The following is a 20,067-nucleotide window of genomic DNA, read 5'->3' as shown; positions in this document are numbered from 1 at the left end:
GTAAATATATATGTATATACACACACATGCACGAGTATGTATGTACATGAATAAAATATGTTTTTAGCTCCTGGGAACAGATTTATGAAGACAACAAAGCCAGGCCCCCCTACTTCTCCAAAGCCTTCTCTTACTTCTGATATGCAAGGTATGTGGAGTTTGTATCACTGTTAAAAGAAAATAATCTAAGACTGAGGAATATTAAGTTACACTTAATATATTCACAACACAAACCTTATGACATACATCAGTAAAACTTAAATATGTTCCTCTTTAGTTTTTCTCTGTTGTAGCAGTTGCTTTGTCTAGCTTGAATAGTAAATCCATTTTAAGCATGAATAAAAGTAGAGCAACTTCTTTGCCCAAATTAATTCATTTTTAGTCTTTTGCTTTAGTGGAGGAATGCAAATAGATCAGTACAGCAAAAACAATTATAGGGCTCGGTATGTTAGTAATCCCATTTCACTATAGGAATCAAGACCTAATACTTTGACCACATCAGGATTTAACCATATAGAAGTTCCTTATAGGCTGATGTTTTGCTTGTCCTTTGTTCCCATTTAAGTTCTATAAAGAGCAATTTATTTGGAAAAAAAAAACAAAAGCAGAAGCAAATAAGAGGAATCCTATTTGCTTTTGTAAATGCAGATATACTTGTTTAATCTTCCAGTGCCAACTCAGAGTTGTTTTGTATCCTCATTATCCCATTAATTGCTTAGAATGTAACCTTTACAGACTTATGACAGTTCTTTAAAAAGCTTTGCATGTTCATTAGTAATACGTTTAGCTTTCAAGTTGCAAACTACAAGTCATAAACTAAAATTCTTTCTGAATGATTTAAGATTTCGTTAGTTACTTTCCAGACATTTTAAAATGCCCTTTTCAATCTCAGCCTTTCTGTAAATCAGTGTCGAGCAACAACCAGCTCCTGACAGACGTTACTAAAAATAAAACATCTCCCCCTGGTGGGAACTCAAACACTTCAGCACAACAAAGTGAGGAAGGCTGACGTGAAATTTTTTGAAGTAGGGTTCTATTTTCATTGAAGAAACTGAACATACATAAGAATGCTTGTGGGTTTTGCTCTTAACATCTACGAATTAAAACATACCTGTGTGTCAGAGAATGGATGGTGGCCACGCAAATGCACCAGCTTGTATTTATGATTCACCTATCTCTTCCTCCCTGAGAGTCAAGGAAAGGCTAAATGCTAGCACAGGTGTGATAACACATTTTTTCCAAACTGTCCCGTGTTTGTACAACACAAACATTCACCTTGCTTTGGGGGGAAAAAGAAAGAAAAGCAAAACAAAAAAAAAGGTTGTGGCGTGGGTGGAAACTTCATTAATACAGTGACTGTTTATCAGAATTCCTGGGACATTTCCTGAAGTTTCCACTAGAAGACTGGGGATTTTGTTACTCCAGAGTTTTGGAGGCGGAATCAAGTTCTGAGCAGGTTCTCCAAGTTATTTTTCCAGAGTCAGAAGTACAACTGATAAAAAACAGATTAGTTTTTCTGGTAACATGCAGTATGTTTTTGCTAACCAAAGAACACTTTTTTTTTCCCTTCCTGTCCTACAGAAGTCTACGAGGTTCCTGAAGAAGAGGTGAGGCCTTTCTACAGTATGACTTGCATTGCCCTCAGGCAGGGTACAAATATGATTGCGAAAAAAGATTATCAGTCTTTCAAGGGGAAAAATGGGAACAAATCTCTGTCTGCACTTAAAACTTTCTGACACTCCCTTCTCAGAAAAGCTGGCAGACCGATTCTAAAGGTCTGCAGAACAGAGTAAATGGGAAGGGGCAGAAATTTCCCAGTCCTGTGTGATAGTTATCCAGTCTGGGAAGCAGCAGCCTAACGGGATGCTTTTCAGAAGCAGAACTGCAGCAGAGGAGCAATGACAGCTCTGACACAGTAATTTTCTTCCCACTTGCTGGTACTGACATAATATGGCCAAAGAAGATTTCCTGGTGTTGAGTTCTTGCCTCTCCCATCCTAGTGCAGATTACCAGACCAGGCTCTAACAGAAAGCTATACCACAATGCAAAAATAATATCTTGATGTGGTAACATAAATAGGATCATACAAATGTATTTCATGAAATCAAAAAGTGACCAAAAAATTCAGTGCATTTTCTCTTACAGGAAAAACCATCACCACCACCACCGGTAGCCAGGTAACCCGTTGCTGTGAATGTTTGTGCATTATTTAAAACTTGTCAGAAAATATATTTTCTTATCTAGATACAACATGTTTGATAATTCTTTCTCTAGAAGATATATGTGCAGTAAATATCTCTTTAGATTATCTATACAAAAATTATCAACCATTTCTATGTTAATTTCAATAACCCAAGCACAACACATTAAAAAGAAATACCTCTTAAGGGTACTTTTTAGAATTTTGAGGGGGTAGGGGAGGAGAAAGAGAGGTTTTCTTTGTATTCACAATTGTTAACTATAATTTTCATTTCTTAATGCATGTTTTATTACTAGGTTCACTAAGCCACTTCTGTCTATGCCTGCTAAGAATACAGAGCACTCCCACATGCACAGTATGACCAGAGAGCCACCTAAACAGGAGACTTGCAGGTAAGTCAACAGCAGCTTAGATCAATAGGAAATACTAGCAGAGAGAAGATTTTCTCCTCTCTAATGTGTAGCCTTCTGACAACAAACAAACCCTCACTGGGACAAGATGAGAACTGAAAGCTCTAGTTTTCTTGTGAACTTCTGTAGTCAAGCCAGTTTGCCAAATGGATAGTATTTTCTGGAATATCCCTTTAGTGCAGGGACAAAATATCTCTGAAAGCCAGTTTAAAGTTCTATTAGCCATCTCCGCACCCCTGCAAATGCAATGTTTTTGCAGGGGCACAGGATTGCTTGTAAAGAAACTGGACACGGTAAATCCACAATTTGTATTCCAAGCCTCTGGAGGAAAAGAGAAAAAGTATACTTGAGCATGCAGCCTACTTCACTCCTGTGTCCCTAGAAGTGTAGGAAGCTGCTTCATAACCACTGTCTCATCTCTAGGACATTGCTTTACAAAATAGGCCAGGACAGAAGCTATTCTAGATTAGTTCCACACCAAGAGCACAGCATCACCACAGCCACTGCAGCAGTGCATAGCTGGAATTAAAACTATTTACAGGAGACCTCCTTATCTCTAGATCTTGAAAAGCATATCTGAGCCAAGAAATTACACAAATAAATCCTACTCCATTTACTTTGTATATTTTTCAGAAATATTTTTTATATTTTTCAGAAATATTTTTATATTTTTCAGAAATATTTTTTATATTTTTCAGAAATATTTTTTATATTTTTCAGAAATATTTTTTATATTTTTCAGAAATATTTTGCCTCTTCCCAGAAGTCGTCTTCATCCAAATCCAGTGAGTAATCAATGGACTACTATAAAAGAATGTGTGTTAAACTTGGGCTGTGTTTTATACATAAATAGATGGATGCTTTTTATTATCTGGATTAAGTAACAGAAAGAGCTGACTCAATGTCATATTCATCTAATATTGTAATTGTTGCTATTAATCTTTTGGACAAAAGAGCATTGGACATCTGTATTGATCCAAGAAAAAGTTTAAATGTTTTCAGGGATATATTTTTCAGTCCACAAAAATAATTTCTTGTCTTACAAAATAGCAGCTGAACACCAGGAACATTAAGTAGTAAAGGGCAATTTTGCCCAGTCTGAAGTACCTTCCTTGAGCTTCATTTCTCTCAGATGATGAGTGATTAATGCTTTCTGAAAATGGAAACATTCTAAAATGTCAGACTGGGTAGTCTGAGTAACCAGTATCACTAGAAAATACAGTCCATGAAGGGCTAATTACAAGCTTTGGGTTCCTAAGGCTGTGTTTCAGTCAATTCTCTTCTCCCTCTACTCTTGTCCCCAGTCTGTCCCTTCCACTGTGCTGGAACAAAGGTTTTTTGAAGCAAACTACTTGGAAACTTGTCTAACTGCAGAAATGAGCAAAAGCAAATGCACAAAAGGTTCTTTTTCAGCCAGATTAGTTACATAAATTGTTTTGCACCATAGCTCTACTCACAGTTGTTCCAGCACAAAAGGGTGTGCATGAGGAGCCAGCTATCAAGAAACAGGTTGACAGTAACTGCATCAGTAGCTGTGCCAAAAGCCATGTGCATCAAACTGCATCCTGGCCCAATGGTCTGAGTTGTACCTAAGAAATAATCAGTCTACCAATAGCTATATAGAGAAATTAGACACTCAAAATTAGGAATTTGGGGTCATATCACAGGATTAGATGTTATAGTAACATTATGCAGGTGGTATATGAGTCTTATTTTCAATTACTATATATACCAAGTATTTTTGTACATACAACATTATCAGCATTTTGGTTTCCCTTCTACCCCATCACAAAGTTCTTCCCATTTAGATCTATATCCCATGGGATGCTGAACAATTCCCAAGTGTTGCCAAGGTCACGATTTCTCTTCTATGAAACAGTTTCTCAGCTTTTCTTACCAACAGAAGATCAGGGGGAAAAAATGCTTCTGAAGGGACAGTGTTGGACACAAATTCCACTATCTGAGTAGCACTAAGAATACTACTCCTGCTTCACAACAGACTCAAGTGCCATATTGCAGCTGAAACCTCTCCATTAATGTACTGTCAGAGCTTAGCTCTGAGATGGATATCATCCCAGCTTTGCAGAAAGTAAAAGGAGACTATCCTTTTGCTGGAGCCACATACTGAGTTAGTTACAGCTCCAAGGATGAAGCTCCCAAACACTCATCTGTACCATGGATGTATTCAGCTCCTGGGTCATTGCAGTTAGCCAGTTTGTCACAAGAGTCAGCCTAGGAAAGAGTTAGTCAGTGTAGTCCAAATTTTAGGGTCTTTGCTTGTTGTGTAAGTGGTCAGCCCTTACATATTTAAACAAAAAACATGGTAATGAGTATGATGTTTGTCAAATGCTGTGTTGTGCTTTTCCATCCCTGACTATGCACACTGACAAAGCAAACAATAACTGAAACATCTGTTAACTGCTCCCATTCAATCCACTGTCAACACCAACCAGCACTGATCACGTGCTCAGAACTGTAACCCTTGTTCCTCTCAAAGGCCCTGGCTGACTGGGAAAATAATTTCTCCATGTTTCACTTCCCCAACTGTTGGATGATGGATTACACCTCTCCATCCAGAGAATGGATGCATTTTTGACCAACATTATTGAAAAGTCATTAACTGGGAAGATGAAGATGGACAAATTAATACCTGGTGCCTCTTTGAAAGGTACTTATCATATGGGAGTCTGATTCCCTACAAGACAAGAAATGAGGGCCAAAAGTAAGCATCTCCAGAAGAAGCCAGAAAATTAGTTGGATTGCTTCAATTCTAGCATGGTGTAAAGACAGTTTACTCAGTTTCCTTCATTTAGTGGAAGATGTGTTTTTAGTATATTCAAATCTGCTGCAAAATTTCTGTCTTCCAGCTCAGAAATTAAACATGAACCAAAAGGTCTCACTGCAACATTCAGGCCCAATTTTCTCAACACTACAGGCAATCTCAAGATTATTAGAAAGTTTGAACTTTGATGTTTGCTTTAAATTTTTCAAATTGCATCCTAAAAGCTGATTAAAAATATTATGGATCCTATATGCATTCTGTACAAACATTGCTTTAAAAATCACTACAGATGCCAAAGCCATATTATTTATGCACTTCTCATTAAAGAATCATTAAGGTTGGAAAAGACCTCTAAGATTGAGTCCAACTATTAACCCAGCCCCACTGTGTTCACCACTAAACAATATCCCCAAGTGCCACATCCACGCACCTTTTGAACACTTCCAGGGATGGTAACTCCACCACTTCCCTGGGCAGCTTGTTCCAATGCCTGACCACCCTTTCAGTGAAGAAATTTATTCTAGTATCTAATCTAAACCTCCCCTGGTGCAACTTGAGGCCATTTCCCCTTGTCCTGTTGTTTGTTACCTGGGAGAGCAGGCCGACTCCCACCTGGCTACAACCTCCTTTCAGGTAGTTGTAGATAGTGATAAGGTTCCCCCAAGCCTCCTTTTCTCCAAGCTAAACAACCCCAGCTCCCTCAGCCACTCTTTGTAAGACTTGTGTTCCAGATCCTTCACCAGTTTTGTTGCCCTTCTCTGGACATGTTCCAGCACCTCAATGTCCTTCTTGTAGTGAAGGACCCAAAACTGTACACAGTAATTCCGTTTTTAATTCCTTCATATCAAATCTAACCTATTTTTCCATTACAGAACCACGAAGCAAACAATAATGATGAGAGTAAGTATTCCATATTGAAAACATGGCAATATGAGAGGGATTGATATGCCTTATGACCTTAATATAGAATGCAGTGTAGTGTGTCAGTGTAAATTTTATCTGTAATGGTGAGCAACAAGCAAGAAGTGTTACTGAACTGTTTTCTAGTATAATCAGAGTGAAAATATGTTAAGATAAAAATTAAACCAATGGATATTTTTTACTTTTATTACATTAACGCTAAAATGGTAGTGGGGAAAATCCACTGTTCAGATACAGCTAATATTGCATACTTAATATGTTGCTTGCATTTCTAGGTCAGAGATTCAATAACACACAAGAATCCAGATTTCTGCCTGGAGCAACTCCATCTCCATTACCAAGGGGCCTGTGAGTAAAAAATAATAAAACTACTTCTTTGATGGGGAGTGCTTTAATAGGTATATTAGGAGCTAACTCCTATCTTTGCCTATGGCAATTGGAATTCAGGAATAATTTTTATTGCTGTTTGAGACAGATATCCTAACTAGAGAAAGGCAAGCTAATATTTTGTTATTTCCAGAGGAACACTGTTTGTGTGGCGTAGCCCTTCACTGCCTGCCACTTATGGCAGATGCTGGCTTGCTTAATTTAATCTCATACTGCAGCACTAGCATATGCAAGCCTAGTTGTGTTTGTCATTAAAGTTCTTCTGCCCCACCCAAGTTGTCATCTTATGTACTGGACAGACTGTAGGTTCCTTGCATATATACCTTTCCCAAATACCCACATTACATCTGACACCCTAATTCTTTTCTTATTCTTTTTTGTTTCTAAGTCCTACAGCTATCCAGTGCATCCCATCTTAGATAGAAACACCTTGAGAAACAATGAAACTGATCCTTAATTGCTAAATGAATTCATGTATCTGCCAAGTAACCATACTCTTTTTTTGTTTTCTTTTTCCTCCAATCTTCAGCAAGAAAACTTCTAATGTGGTAAATTCACCAGTAAGTTGACTTGTAATTGCATAACCAAATGATAATTTTATTAAATTTTTAATGTACTGTAAAACCTAATTTTATCATATGTTTGGGTACAACTTAAATGCCTAAAAAGATGAGGGGGAAGAGAGTTATAAAGAAAAGAAATATTTGGGTGCCATTACCTGAACTAAGAGCAGTGAGAAAGCTCAAGTGGGAAAGTATTTTGATTAAAGGGATATTTGGATTCAATACTCCAGGATGTAACAATAAACACAGTGCAAGACCTGAATAAATGAGAAATAAATGGGAACACAGGCCATTCAGAAGTATTCCTGGAAATACACGGGACTGCCTATTGGGAACATGAGTTCATTGTAAGAGTGACAGGTCAAGAAATATGCAGGATTTTACCAAATTTGTTAGAGGTTTTTCAGTAAGTATTTCATCATTAGAAAAATACTGCAAAATCTCTAGTGGGAGAAAGTAAGACAACTGGTTAAAATTTTCAAATAAATTAATTTGAAAAGTGTTTCAAAACTGGCAGTTTATTATCATTGTTTCAAAACGAAAAAAAATTGAAACTGGAAGGTTGGTTGAGTTTTTACTCTGAGTTAAACTGATAGTTTAACTTTCAGTAAAAAGAAAGCTGTTCAGAAATTTGTGAGCATAGCTCAATAAGGGATAGACTCTTCATTTTTGGGCCTGAGATAAGAATGAATCATTTGTTACACCACAAACTTACCAATGGAAGTTTAAAAAAAACAAACACGTCTCCAGATTTTACTTTGTCTGTCTATTTATACCCACAAACTGGGATTCTTTCCAAATCTATTTTGCAAAATCCTGAGCTTCAAGGTTGTACAATTAAGAGGCTCTTCAGAGAATGGCTGTGTCTCTGCCTCCTAATTCCTCCAGGATGTTGTCAAGTCTACAAGTAAACTAGTTCACAAAAAGTATAAAAACATAAACATTTGCTGTACTAGTGACATGCCATTTAATATTTGGTGTCCTTCTGTTTTATTGCAGAAACCATGTTTACCTTCCAGAGAGATCTTAACTGCAAATGAAGGTAAATTATCTCCACTACTGTGAAAAAGTTGACATTTATCAGAATTAAACTTCCTTCTTATTAGAAACATGAAACAAATAACACCGCATTCAACTTATTCTGGTTTTTTGAGGGGTGTTTGGTTTCAGCTGTTTCAGACTGGATCTGGCCAGCCTGAGCTGCACTGAATATCATTGTTCTCTGAAATCAGTCGCAGTAAAACTATTGAGGTTACTGGCGGGGTAATGTAGGACAATAATGGACCAGAAATGTGCCATATAGCCCTCTGAGTGGCAAGGAGGGAAGGGAGGCGAATCACTCAGAACTCAGCCAGAACCACCTCACACGGAGCCGACTCCTGGCACAGGCACAAACTGCGTCCCCGTCTCTGCTCCTCCAGGCAAAGGCTCAGCAGGAGCTGCTGTCTGACACCAGGGTGAGATGCAGCCAACCAGCCGAGCTCTTGCAGGCAGCCTGCCCCAGTGTCCTCCCCCTGTGTCACACAGCTCGCCTCTCAGAAGGCAAGTGTCCCACTGCGACCCTGCAGGCAGCCACAGCACAGCTATTTGCTGAGAAATTTGGTGGTATGCCACTAATTAACAAAGAAAGTAGCGCGATAGCAAGCTGCCATGTGAGGAAAATTCCCAAACGTTATAGCAAAAGAAACCCTCCTTCAACGGCTGGAACTCTCTTATCTGGGACAATATGTTTCTGAAGAAATCTTGACTCTAACATTTGTTTTACCAAACCACAGAAAAACCTACAGCAGCAGAACGACGACGAAGTTCCAGCCAAGAGCTTCCACTTCCACCCCTTCCAAGTGGTGCACAGAAGTAAGATCTCTTTCCATAATCTTTTGAATATTTCAGGGCACCAGCACCTGCTGCTTGTTCTGAACACAGCTGTGAGAGGTTCAAAGGGAAGCACTGTTTTTCACTGTAGCCTTCTGTTGAGAGTTGTGGTTCCTGAAGCCTCACAGTAGCACAAAAATAAAGCATAGCAAATGAATGCATCCAAATACTATAGCCATCACCAAAAAGCATGGGAGGATATAATATCTCATAAGGAAGGTAATGGAGATTTAAACCAGGTTTAAATTCCTTGTTTTCAGTACTAGTGGGATATAATTTTTTTTAAATACCTGTATCAGACTCTTAATTTCTCAATGGACAGATGGGTAAGATGGAACACATTCTATCACTGTATGCTTCAAATACACAATTTTCATGATATCAGAACAGGGTAGATCCCCTCAGACCTTTCTGTAATCTCTTGATATTTATTTCAGGCCTCTGCTCCAAAAGTTCTCAATTCTGCCAAGTAAGTATAATTCAGTTTTTGAATTAATATGTGATTAACTTGTAATTTCAAATTAATCTTTGACTTAAGATTATTTCAATATGCCATGCATATTAATTATTTTGGAATTAATATATCTGTAATGCATACAAAGAGGAGATCAAGTATCCAGGGTCTTAGCTCAGCTAGTAAAATTAAGGAAGTATGTCAGGGTAATTGATGGAAATTGGGTGCTTCATTTCCATTTATGACTACTGGAAATTTCTACCAAAGGCAGTTTGGGCCATTTCCCATCATAATAAAGATTCCATCAATCTTCCTTGCCACAAAAGAATCCTAAATATGACATTTCTGGGCTGTTCCAGGCTTCTCTTGCCTAGAAGACAGACAGATTATTATTGCCTCCAATTTATTCTTTCTCTACGGGGTGGGGGGGAAGTATTTTTATAATGGCAAATGCTAAAGCTCTTCTGTTTTCCGAGAGGAACTTTGTTTCAGTTCACAGTTAAATTAGGTAATATGTATATTTACTCTCTTTGCACAGAAGTGTAAATTAGATTTAGCACTTTTCTAGTCTCTTGTGAGCAGACACTTGTCTGACCTTCCTATAAGCCCTTTTCTCCACGTGTCCAGCCTCAACATATCTTTCACACTGTAAATAAATGGTAAGAATTGCACATAGAAATCTGCATTTGGTGTAGCTTAAACTTATATGCTGCTATTAGTGCATCTATTTCCTGGAAATGTTTGCCTGATGGATGTTGCAATTATATCTCCTCTGCTGAGGAAGTATAATAATGGTTCATCTTAATGACATTGACTGATGCTCTTAAGTTTGTCTGCTCCTGTCACACAACTGATGTGCTTCAACTTAAAGCATAAATTCTTACTGCTCTCTGAAGTGTAACTATTCTTTGAGTTCATGTGGTGCTAAATGATGCTCTGATTAGTAAATTTTCTTTAACGTCATCTTCTTCTGTGTCAGGTCTAGCAACAACTTTATAACACATACAACTGGTCCCTAATCTCTAATGTCCCTTCAGCATAACCTGTCATCTTTTCTTTGTCCCCATACAAGCCTAGAGCTAACTTTTATCTTTTCTACTAAAAGGACTTATTTCTCATATGGCACAGTATCAGATGCTACACTGAAGTCCAGATTAAGTACAGTGCCATATTCCCTCTTTGTAGAACTCTGTTATTTTATGAAAGAGCTGTAACATTTTATCTACTTGGGTAAGTTTCAGATTTTGTCTTACTAGTTGTATCTTTACCTCCAAATCTTAATGTTATTTCCTTCAAAGTCTCTCTTGTTCTGTGGAATAGACAGAAAGGCCTGTAATGCTCAGCTCACTTTTTCCAACTTTAGGTACAGCAATTATTTTTGGTATCCTTTAATCATATGGTACCATCCTGACTTGAAAATTATTTAAAATTACTGTTACCACCCCTGAATTTCATGTGCCAGTTTTTGAAATTTCTGGGGTAAAGATTATGTGGGCCCACCAGTTCAATTGTACTAAGTTTTTTAAGCTTTGCTTCCATTGTGGAAATTTCCATTTCTGTATCAGAACTACTATTTGTTTAGCACCTAGATTACCTTTAAAATCAATAAAATTGTTACTGCATGAAGCCCCATCTCTCTTTTCTTTTTCACACAGCTAAGGAATCTTTTATTACTTATTTCAATGTCCTTTTGTCAAGTCTAATTTGGGCTGACTTCTGGCAGTTCTTACTTTATTCATACAATCTACTTTTCAACTGTAGCTTTTGCAGCTGGTCAGTCAAAACTTTAGAGAAAACCCCCAAATTCTTAATATTGAATATCCTTCTTCAAGTGGTTTCTAATTCCTTGAGATCTGGAACTTACAGTGTCTCCCCTCCACTTGAAATGCAGCTTCCAGACAGTTGCATCTACAAAAGAAGTTTTAAACCTACTTCACACAGCTGTCTCTGAGCTCTCCAGTCCAACTGAATTTTTTAACTCTGGTCACTATATGGGCTCATCTATAACATTCTTATTCCCTTCTAAACTGAAATCTAAGTCAGAATTATATTAGTGAAGATTTGATAATGCAGTCTGCAGAGCATCATGTCCAGGAATAGGTGAGTGCTAACAGTCCTAGTGGCATTTGTTTTCCCCAATAAGTAAAACACACAGGAAATAAGGCTTCCCATAATAACAAAATAAGTAACACTTAACTTTCTACAATCATCTTCTCTAGTACATTGATCTGCACTTAACTCTGACTGGAAGTATCCATAGCAGACACCTATACTCTTGGACCAAGATTCTGTTTTACCAGAAAACAATTATCTATACTTATTTCCCGTATTTCTCTCATATTACTAAGCAACACTACTCAAACATTTGGCTCCTGATTTCTTAAACTCTGACATCTGTATTTCAGCCCTAACAACTATTTTCTATGATGCTTTGTTATTACAATTATAATCAAGCTTCATAATCTTTCCTACTAATTCTACTTCTCTATTTAGCAGCCTGGGCTTCTTGCACGTGCATACAAACAATTCAGTTGGACTGAATTAGTGAAAAATTATCTCTGAGCTACATTCATTTTCATGACTCCCTCACCTATATGACTACTTCTCACACTGGACTGAGTGCTATTTGCATTGTGTTCCTGCATTTTCTTATCTATTGCTACATTCGTTCACTTGGGGGGTGGTGGAGTTTTTTCTTGTACCCTAAGTCTAGATCTGGCTATTAAACAAATTGTTAACTAAACTGGTTTTCTCTTCATAAGCAAGGCTAATCTTCTGGGCAGGCAAGTGTCCCAGCACTTGTATAGGTCCCATCCATTTACAGCAGACAGCTTTCCTGAGTGATATTAAAGGTCAAGCATTTCCAGATCTTGTAACAAATTGATTTCTTACATTATAACAAACATACTTTGAAAACTTTTATACGTGTTGTTCTTTCTCTTTTCTAGAAGTGCCAGAAGCTGCAAACCGTTCTCTGGGCCCTTCCCCTCAAAGCAGCACTTCATCTATCGCAAGTTCTGCAGACCAGGTAAAACATTAGCTAATTTCATATTACAGAAATCTTCTTATCCTTTATTTTAAAATAGTATTTCCATCCCTACTCCCCTTCAAAATAAAAATGACGCTGCTTTGTGGAGAGTGTTTGTCCCCTTTTGCAGGGAATATTTTCTGTAGCACAAAAAAATCTGAAAGTTAACTTGCATTCTAAAAATGCTTAGAACATATAGCATAGGCGAGGTTTAACAAACTGTAGAAAAATGTGTTCCAAACCTTGGCACTCTATCAATCATTTCAAACAAAATTCAAAGAAACATCTTAGTTTCATGTCTTCCTGACTCCCCAGTTCATACCTTCAGCATCAATGAAACACAAAAATCTATGGTGATGTGTATGTCCAGTCTTTGATATAGATGGCTACAAAGAGTATTTAATTGCCTCCTTTTTTCTAACTTATAGCTCTACATATTGTGCACAGAAAAAAAAATAATGTGCAGTAAGCAGAGACAATGATGCTGTGATGCCTCCCCCCATTTGTTTTAGTCTCTCCCAAGTCCTGCTCCTTTCTGTTCCTTTAAACAGATCTCTTCTCATTACAGTTAATGCTGTCAGTTTTATGGCCAAATCTTCTTTTATGTGTTTTGTTTCAACATTAATCCTCGAATAATCTAAGCAAATGCAAAGTTACTTTCATTTCAGTACTATTTGCCTTACTCTCATTTTGGATGAAGGGAGACTACAAAATGCAGGAAATCATTCTTACTAGCTTAGTAGTCACAAACAAGGTAAAAGTAGTTCTGGTGAGTGTAAAACAAAGGCTCTATCGTCCACAGCCAGTGACATTAAATGTTTTAAAGCCTGACATGACAAAGATAATACAACAGTGAAGAACACAAAGGATTTCAAGTTCTGGAAAAATTTTAACTGTATGTCATACTGGATATTTATTATAAAAATAACTTTCAAATAAACAATCCAGCAGACTCTAAATAAACAGCTTGTAGCAATTACATTTGTAGTTTTTATGTAACAGCCATGGGCAGAACCAAAGCTTAATAAATCATCCATTTTGTAAAAAAAAAAAAAAAAATTAACTGTTAATGTTATTTTTCCACCAATTATGTACAGTGGTATAATTTGCTGTAGCATCCTGCACAATACAGGTGCTCGCAGATGTCATTCATTCCCCAGGCTCACTGTATGTTTGGTTCCCATTCAAACTTTGACAGCAGCTGTCTGCTTCTTCATTATAGGCTACAGATAGTGGTAGCAGAAAAGTCTGGGGGCAGTTGACTCCTTGTTTTGTTGAACAAAAGATTTGTTTGCTGCACTCATTCTCTACATGGACAAGTACCTTTCATACTTGCAATTCTTCTCATCCTTTCTTTTTCCAACGAATAGTGTGACTGAAGAAACACATGAAAGAAGTTTGAAGATAAAGTTACATGTTATGGCTTCAGCCAGTCTTAAGAATTTAGTGCAACGCTCTCTCCTACCGTCAACTCCCCTCCCAGCCACAGACTTCTCTGGAGTTCCTTTCTGATCCTGCAGTGGCCTGAGCCAAGTCATTAAACTGACAGAAAACCAACCTGGCAGTCAAACACAAAACAAGGCAAAACAAAAAGGGAAACAGATTTTTTTTTTTTTCATGCAAGATTAATAAAGTGAATTATCTCACCATGGGATCAGATGAGCAACAAAATGAGCACAAAGGAGAAGCCAAGACATTCCCTTTTTGGCAGCAATAATCCAGCTAGACCAGCTCAGCCATAATGTGCAACTTCAGCTTTAATCTGTTCTGTCCAGAGGTGACACAGCTTGTGTGAAAATTAATTTTCTCATTAAGCTTGTTACTGTAAAGGTGGAGCAAAACTGTTCAAATAACCAGAAAGGTTAATACCCAGATGTGTTCATTAGGAAATACTCTTAGCATTATTTCTATAGCCTTTCCACTCAGATTGAGATTTTACATCAACCTCCTCAGCAAGAGCTCACTTTTCATGACTGCTGGTTTGATAACCTACTAATTTATCTTCTAGCTATTGAAGTCTGAGAATGCATAGGTCTCATGTTGCTTCTAATCCCTCATCCTGTCCTTCCTTTTCAAAATTCTCTAAAATCCTCCATACCTTTCCCCTAAACTCCACTCCTGTTCCCCAAATGTATGCTCATTCCTGCATCATTTTACTACCCAGTTTTCTACCATTACTTCTCTCACTCAAATTCTACTCTTGTACCACTCCCAACTGCCATCACCTCCTCACATCTTTTTATCTTTGTACTTCCTTTGCTGTGAGAGCTTCTATCTTCTAAAATAGAATTCACAAATTTTTAGGGTGTCAGTCTTTCTACCACGTACCTTTAGGTCTGCACCTATGCCCACACCTGTGTAGTCCTTTGTCCCATGTTTCCCTTTGGAAGAATAGCTTAAGGGTTAAGTTCATCTGCTGTACAGCACACTGCCAAGCATTTAACAGCATGGAGAGAAGGCAGATAATCTTGGTGAGATGTTTACAGGGGATAACATACAGAAATGAGGAATATTTTATAACAGAAATATGTTATAAAATATAAGCCGCTCTTCTATTTGGTCATAGATATAATCATTCTTCACAGGTAAACATAGTTTTATGTATTTTAGATAAGAGCACTGCTTCAAATATAAGGATTCATTCAGGCTCAATCCAACAGAGAACCAGAACTGAATCCATGTCTTGGGTGAAAGCACTGTGGGCTGAATTGCTATACTATTAGAGGAAAGACATTAATTACTAAGTTTTGTAAGGAATCCATTGATTTGTCCTTACTTAATAACAACAAAAAGAGCAAAATATGCACTAATCCAACCTTCATGATACCCAGGTGGAGACAATCATGATTGTGTTCACAAGTAGTATTAAGTATACAGGAAACATCATTTCCAAAGATGCCTACCAAATCTGAACACCTCATTAGCTAGCCCACAGCTGAGCAGCATTTAAATTGTTGACAGTCTATTTATTCCTCAACATTTCTTGGATACCCTCTTTAAATTCAATTAGAATAGCTTTCTTCTTTAAAAATACCAAACTGTCCTCCAGTTGAACCTGACTGCTTTCCTCAGAGTATCCCTCTTTCATCATTTATCAGCCTTCTATCACACATCTGTTACCACTGCTTTGACACTCCAGTTTTTCTTTGTCCTATCTCTATCCAACTAAAACACTGAGCTCATGGCAAAGACTTTTCTCAACTCTGTTTTCTGCATTTTAGTTCTTCACAGCTGTCATTATTTAGAAGTAACTCCCCTACAGGCCATATTCATTACCATCATTATTTTACAGGTAAAACACTGTTTCTCTCTTCTAGGATGCTGGTGTTCACAGTAAAGCATGGTATGCTGCTACCTGTGATAGGAAAATGGCAGAAGATGCATTGTACCGATCAAACAAGGTAAGTCACTTTTAAAAAATGTCTGGTTTATGAAAAAAAAAAAACTTCAAATAAAAAAGATCAAAAGACAATCAGAAATATTCTAAGAACATCACTTGTATTCTGAATAAGTCAGAATACTGTGCCATGCAAGTACTGTCAAATATCAAACCTGAAATTATTGTGGTGAAACTATTTAACTGTGGTTTTCATCACAAGACAAAGTTGCATCAGTGTAACTCAATAACGGGAGCCTTGCGGAGAAAACTATTACAGACCAGAGAGCTGAGGAAGACCTGGTAGCTCACGAGCATCCCTTAAAGAAATGCAAAGCCCCGTGACTTTTAAGTGACCTCCACCACTGTCCAGTGGCTCATGTGAAAACAGCTTCTATTTGGAAAAGCTGAGGTTGCCATGCATTTTGAAATGTCAACACTGTGCATTTAGGTACTTAGAGAATTTGAGTTCTCTCAACTATTCTGTGTACAAAAGCCAGTGTCCCTGGAGGGAATAGTAGCATGTACAGTTGCATCCTCAGCATCAGATACGTTCCCACACTTGCCTAACTCCACAAAGCAAGATGAAGTGGCAGAGCACAGGGTTTATCACCAAATAGAGGTTACTGCTTGTTAGTGAGCACAGGGCTACAGTGTCACTGGTGCAGGTGCTTGACTTTGAGAGGGCTTTTTACAGCTCTGGAGAAACAGTATCTCCACCTCTCACTGCTTTCTTGCCTACTTACTCCCACTGATAGTAACTTTATTTCCTAATAATCTGTGGACCCCGAGAGATGGCTGCCACTGGGTATTTCTTTCTTCTTTTTCTCTCTGGTTGAGAGAGAGAGAACAGGCAGCAGCAAAGGTGATTCTTAAATGATGCCTTTTTATGCTACTGTTAGACAGCAGGAATAAATACTACTTCTTATCTGCTGCTGTACAGATTTTCTAATAGGAGAAAAGAGTTTAATGCCAATATAAATTAAAATATTAAGTTAAAACCAAACTAAGTTATTTGAAAAAAATAAGCCAAATATTTACTTTTCTTTCTTCAGGATGGATCTTTTCTAATAAGAAAGAGTTCTGGACAGGACTCACAGCAACCATACACACTGGTTGTGTTTTACAACAGAAGAGTGTACAACATTCCTATACGATTTATTGAATCAACAAGACAATACGCACTGGGCAGAGAAAAAAGTGGTGAAGAGGTGAGATGATGAGGGGGTGTTTTTCCAAAGTTTTCAGTTATATACCTTTAATAAGAAAAGATATATTGCAGTAAGATTCTTCATGTAACAAGATAAAAGTATACCCTTTATAATGACTGATCTGTCAAGCTAGAGAAACCAGTGTAATGTCAGCTCCTGCATACTATAATTAAAACCACAGATCAAGTTTAAAACATACTTGTAGAACAGTTTTGAAAAAAGTTAACAGGATCAGAGCTACAGCTGCTAGATAAATTTTCTGCTGTTTACAGTCCTCTATTTACCTTCTACCTAAGGCTCTACTTAAGTTTCTTGGAAAACTTTAAAAGAACAGCCACACTCAAGAAAACCCCCAACACGCAATCAAAAATGAGGTTGACATTACTTTTAATACTGTTTTCACATAAAGAAAATGTTAAACTCTAGTTCTAGAATGAAAAAAATTGCTGGTTGGCTATTATACCACACAGGTAACTGTTCTGACAGGAAAACAGAAACATGGAACCCAAATACCAATAAAAACAGTTCATTATCGCTGCACAGAGTAGGCTTTTCAGTAATGTGAAAGTAAGCTTACCTTAGCCTAATTATCTGCCTTCCAGGCAATGGTTTTGAGATTACAGAATAAATAATAGCCTGGAACTCACCTGGCCTTCAGCAAAGGGTCAAAAATTATCTCAGGATAAATAGATAGTCCAAAATCTGTATTTGACCAAAGACCAAAAGGAAAAGCAACAGATCTAGCAGATTCTGGATATTAATTTACTGTGACAAGCATTACAGCTGCATAACTAGAACAGTTCTCATTGATGGCTGTCTGTACCATGTTAATCCTGGAGATAGCCTTCCCTCTGAGGTGTCTGAATCACATCTACGCAGCTTCCAAACTGCCAGTCTGCAGCCTAGTACACACTGAGGTAAAATCAAAGCAGTGTCAGTTTACTGTGGCCTGTAACAAACTCTGTGGTTCAGTCTCTACAGGTGACAATCACAAACGGAAAGGATGAGACAGCTAGTGGCCATAATATCTTCCATGGTCCAAATTTAATGTGTTTATTACTAGAATCAGAATTAAAGCAGGATCAGTGCTCTTACTTAAAGGTAGAGCATCTCACTTGGTAATAAGTCATAGCTTAGCCCTCTTCAGTGATGTGAGAAACAAAGATAAAAAAGCATTAAAGGAAGCCAGCACTAATTATTTTTTGTTTTCTTTATCCAGCGCTTTGACAGTGTTGCTGAAATAGTAGAGAATCATCAGCGCACCTCCCTGGTTCTAATTGACAGCCAAAACAACACAAAAGACTCAACAAAACTGAAACACGTTGTAAGAGTTTCTTAATCAAACTGAACTGCTAAAATGAAGTCTTCTTTAATCATTTCTTTCAACATCTGAAGACATGGACAAGGTATTAAAAGAAGAAAATCCAAAATAATGGAAAACTTTAAGAGCACCTACTGAGTAGTAAGAGATGCAGTTCATAGAGTTCAACCCCACATCACTTTTATCAGAAAAGTGTTCACTTTTAACACAAGAAGACAAAGCAGATGTACTCTCATCTGTGATTTCCATCTGGGACAACACTGGTATCCAAAGTCAGGCGAAGAACAACTGCATATCACAGCCTGGTCCTTTGACTGCTATTTAAAGACAAATATCCTGTAGGACATTTTCATTTTGAAAACAAGAATACTCACTGCTTTTTCAATTTGTTTACCACAGATCACTGCTTTCAGCAATTTCTTTGTAAAGTGCACAGCCCCAGAAATTAGACCAAATCGACCCAATGTACCACCGTGCACAAGTTGAAAATAGGACTGTATTTTATGTGATCAGTGGCAGCAGAGGTGCCTGAATGTTACAGATTAATGGACATGTGTTGTCCTTTCCCTCAGCTTTACCCTGTTTCATTGATATTTTTGTTTATATTTTCAAATGTGCAAATAAAATAAAAAATATTGTAAAGTCAGTAGTGTATAGACATTGCTGGATCTCATCTCTTGGTATCTTTCCAGCAAGAAAGCATCAATTCACTGTTGTTGATGTTTTAATGTATATATTTGTATGTGCTCCTTCACGAGTTGTTATGAAAACCATCCCTTTTTACAGCTTTTGCATGTATTATATATTTGGCTTAATGGCTCTCAAATCTTTTGTCTTCAGATTACCTACTGTTGGTGACTCAAGTGCACTGCTTCATTGCTAAAGTAATTAACCACTCAATTCTTGCAGAATTATTGTTTATGGACACACACACAAAAACCCACTCGGTTTTTCAGGCCTGTTCTATCACCATGCTTTACTTATTGTATTATTGTGTGAACCAAGTAAATTTGCACAATGTTCAAGGGGTAAAAATTAATTTGATGAATGTATAAATTGTGTCAATGAAAAACTTTTATGAACAGTTGTTAATTAGTTCTAGAGATGTTTGATTTCACTGGACCTGAAAACTCATCCATCTTAAAGGTATTTTCCAAAACTGTCACTTTATACTCACGTTTTGTTCTTTTTGTTCCAGGTTAGGCAGTGTTTTCTAGGATTATCTGCAAGGCATTTAAGGCAAAATAGAGTCAAGTCCCAGCAAGTCACTTAGAGCCATATTTTAGCTGTATTCTGCAACTACCTTCTTGTGCCTTAGATCAGTTACTTCTACAAGTAATGCACCTGTCTTCTAGAAAGAACTGCATGCTAGTATGATGTTCAGCATCTCAGTGTCTTCCCTCTGCAACCCAGGCGATACTTAGCCCACATGTAAAGCAAGTAATACACTGGCAAGTAACAATGTATACAGACTTTACACAAGGCTGGCTTCGACAGTCTGTTCACATTACTACATAAATGCTATGTTTAGTACATCGCTCA

The 20,067-nt window shown here is 37.5% G+C and overlaps 1 protein-coding gene and 1 long non-coding RNA gene across 6 annotated transcripts in view; one reads left to right on the top strand and one right to left on the bottom strand.

Annotated features, from left to right (window-relative positions):
• The window catches only part of BLNK (B cell linker), a 98,631-nt gene extending 79,460 nt beyond the window's left edge, over nucleotides 1–19,171 (top strand). For all 5 annotated transcript variants that reach the window (XM_064662977.1, XM_064662976.1, XM_064662975.1 and 2 more), the window contains 15 exons: nucleotides 68–148; nucleotides 1,582–1,607; nucleotides 2,146–2,177; nucleotides 2,497–2,592; nucleotides 3,353–3,395; nucleotides 6,265–6,292; nucleotides 6,589–6,661; nucleotides 7,230–7,260; nucleotides 8,263–8,305; nucleotides 9,039–9,117; nucleotides 9,573–9,604; nucleotides 12,538–12,617; nucleotides 15,935–16,018; nucleotides 17,049–17,204; nucleotides 18,424–19,171. In XM_064662977.1, the coding sequence (XP_064519047.1) occupies nucleotides 68–148; nucleotides 1,582–1,607; nucleotides 2,146–2,177; nucleotides 2,497–2,592; nucleotides 3,353–3,395; nucleotides 6,265–6,292; nucleotides 6,589–6,661; nucleotides 7,230–7,260; nucleotides 8,263–8,305; nucleotides 9,039–9,117; nucleotides 9,573–9,604; nucleotides 12,538–12,617; nucleotides 15,935–16,018; nucleotides 17,049–17,204; nucleotides 18,424–18,543 (1,004 nt within the window). In that variant the 3' untranslated portion in view covers nucleotides 18,544–19,171. The remainder of the gene's footprint in view (nucleotides 1–67; nucleotides 149–1,581; nucleotides 1,608–2,145; nucleotides 2,178–2,496; nucleotides 2,593–3,352; nucleotides 3,396–6,264; nucleotides 6,293–6,588; nucleotides 6,662–7,229; nucleotides 7,261–8,262; nucleotides 8,306–9,038; nucleotides 9,118–9,572; nucleotides 9,605–12,537; nucleotides 12,618–15,934; nucleotides 16,019–17,048; nucleotides 17,205–18,423) is intronic.
• LOC135418086 (uncharacterized) overlaps nucleotides 1–20,067 on the bottom strand; it is a 44,323-nt gene that overhangs the window by 23,577 nt on the left and 679 nt on the right. The window contains exon 2 of the long non-coding RNA XR_010432309.1: nucleotides 19,703–19,748. This is a non-coding gene — a long non-coding RNA (uncharacterized LOC135418086). The remainder of the gene's footprint in view (nucleotides 1–19,702; nucleotides 19,749–20,067) is intronic.

The sequence above is a fragment of the Pseudopipra pipra genome, chromosome 8 (assembly GCF_036250125.1).
Source record: "Pseudopipra pipra isolate bDixPip1 chromosome 8, bDixPip1.hap1, whole genome shotgun sequence".
In the NCBI taxonomy this organism is placed as follows: domain Eukaryota; kingdom Metazoa; phylum Chordata; class Aves; order Passeriformes; family Pipridae; genus Pseudopipra; species Pseudopipra pipra.
This window is presented reverse-complemented; position numbering and strand designations above follow the sequence as displayed.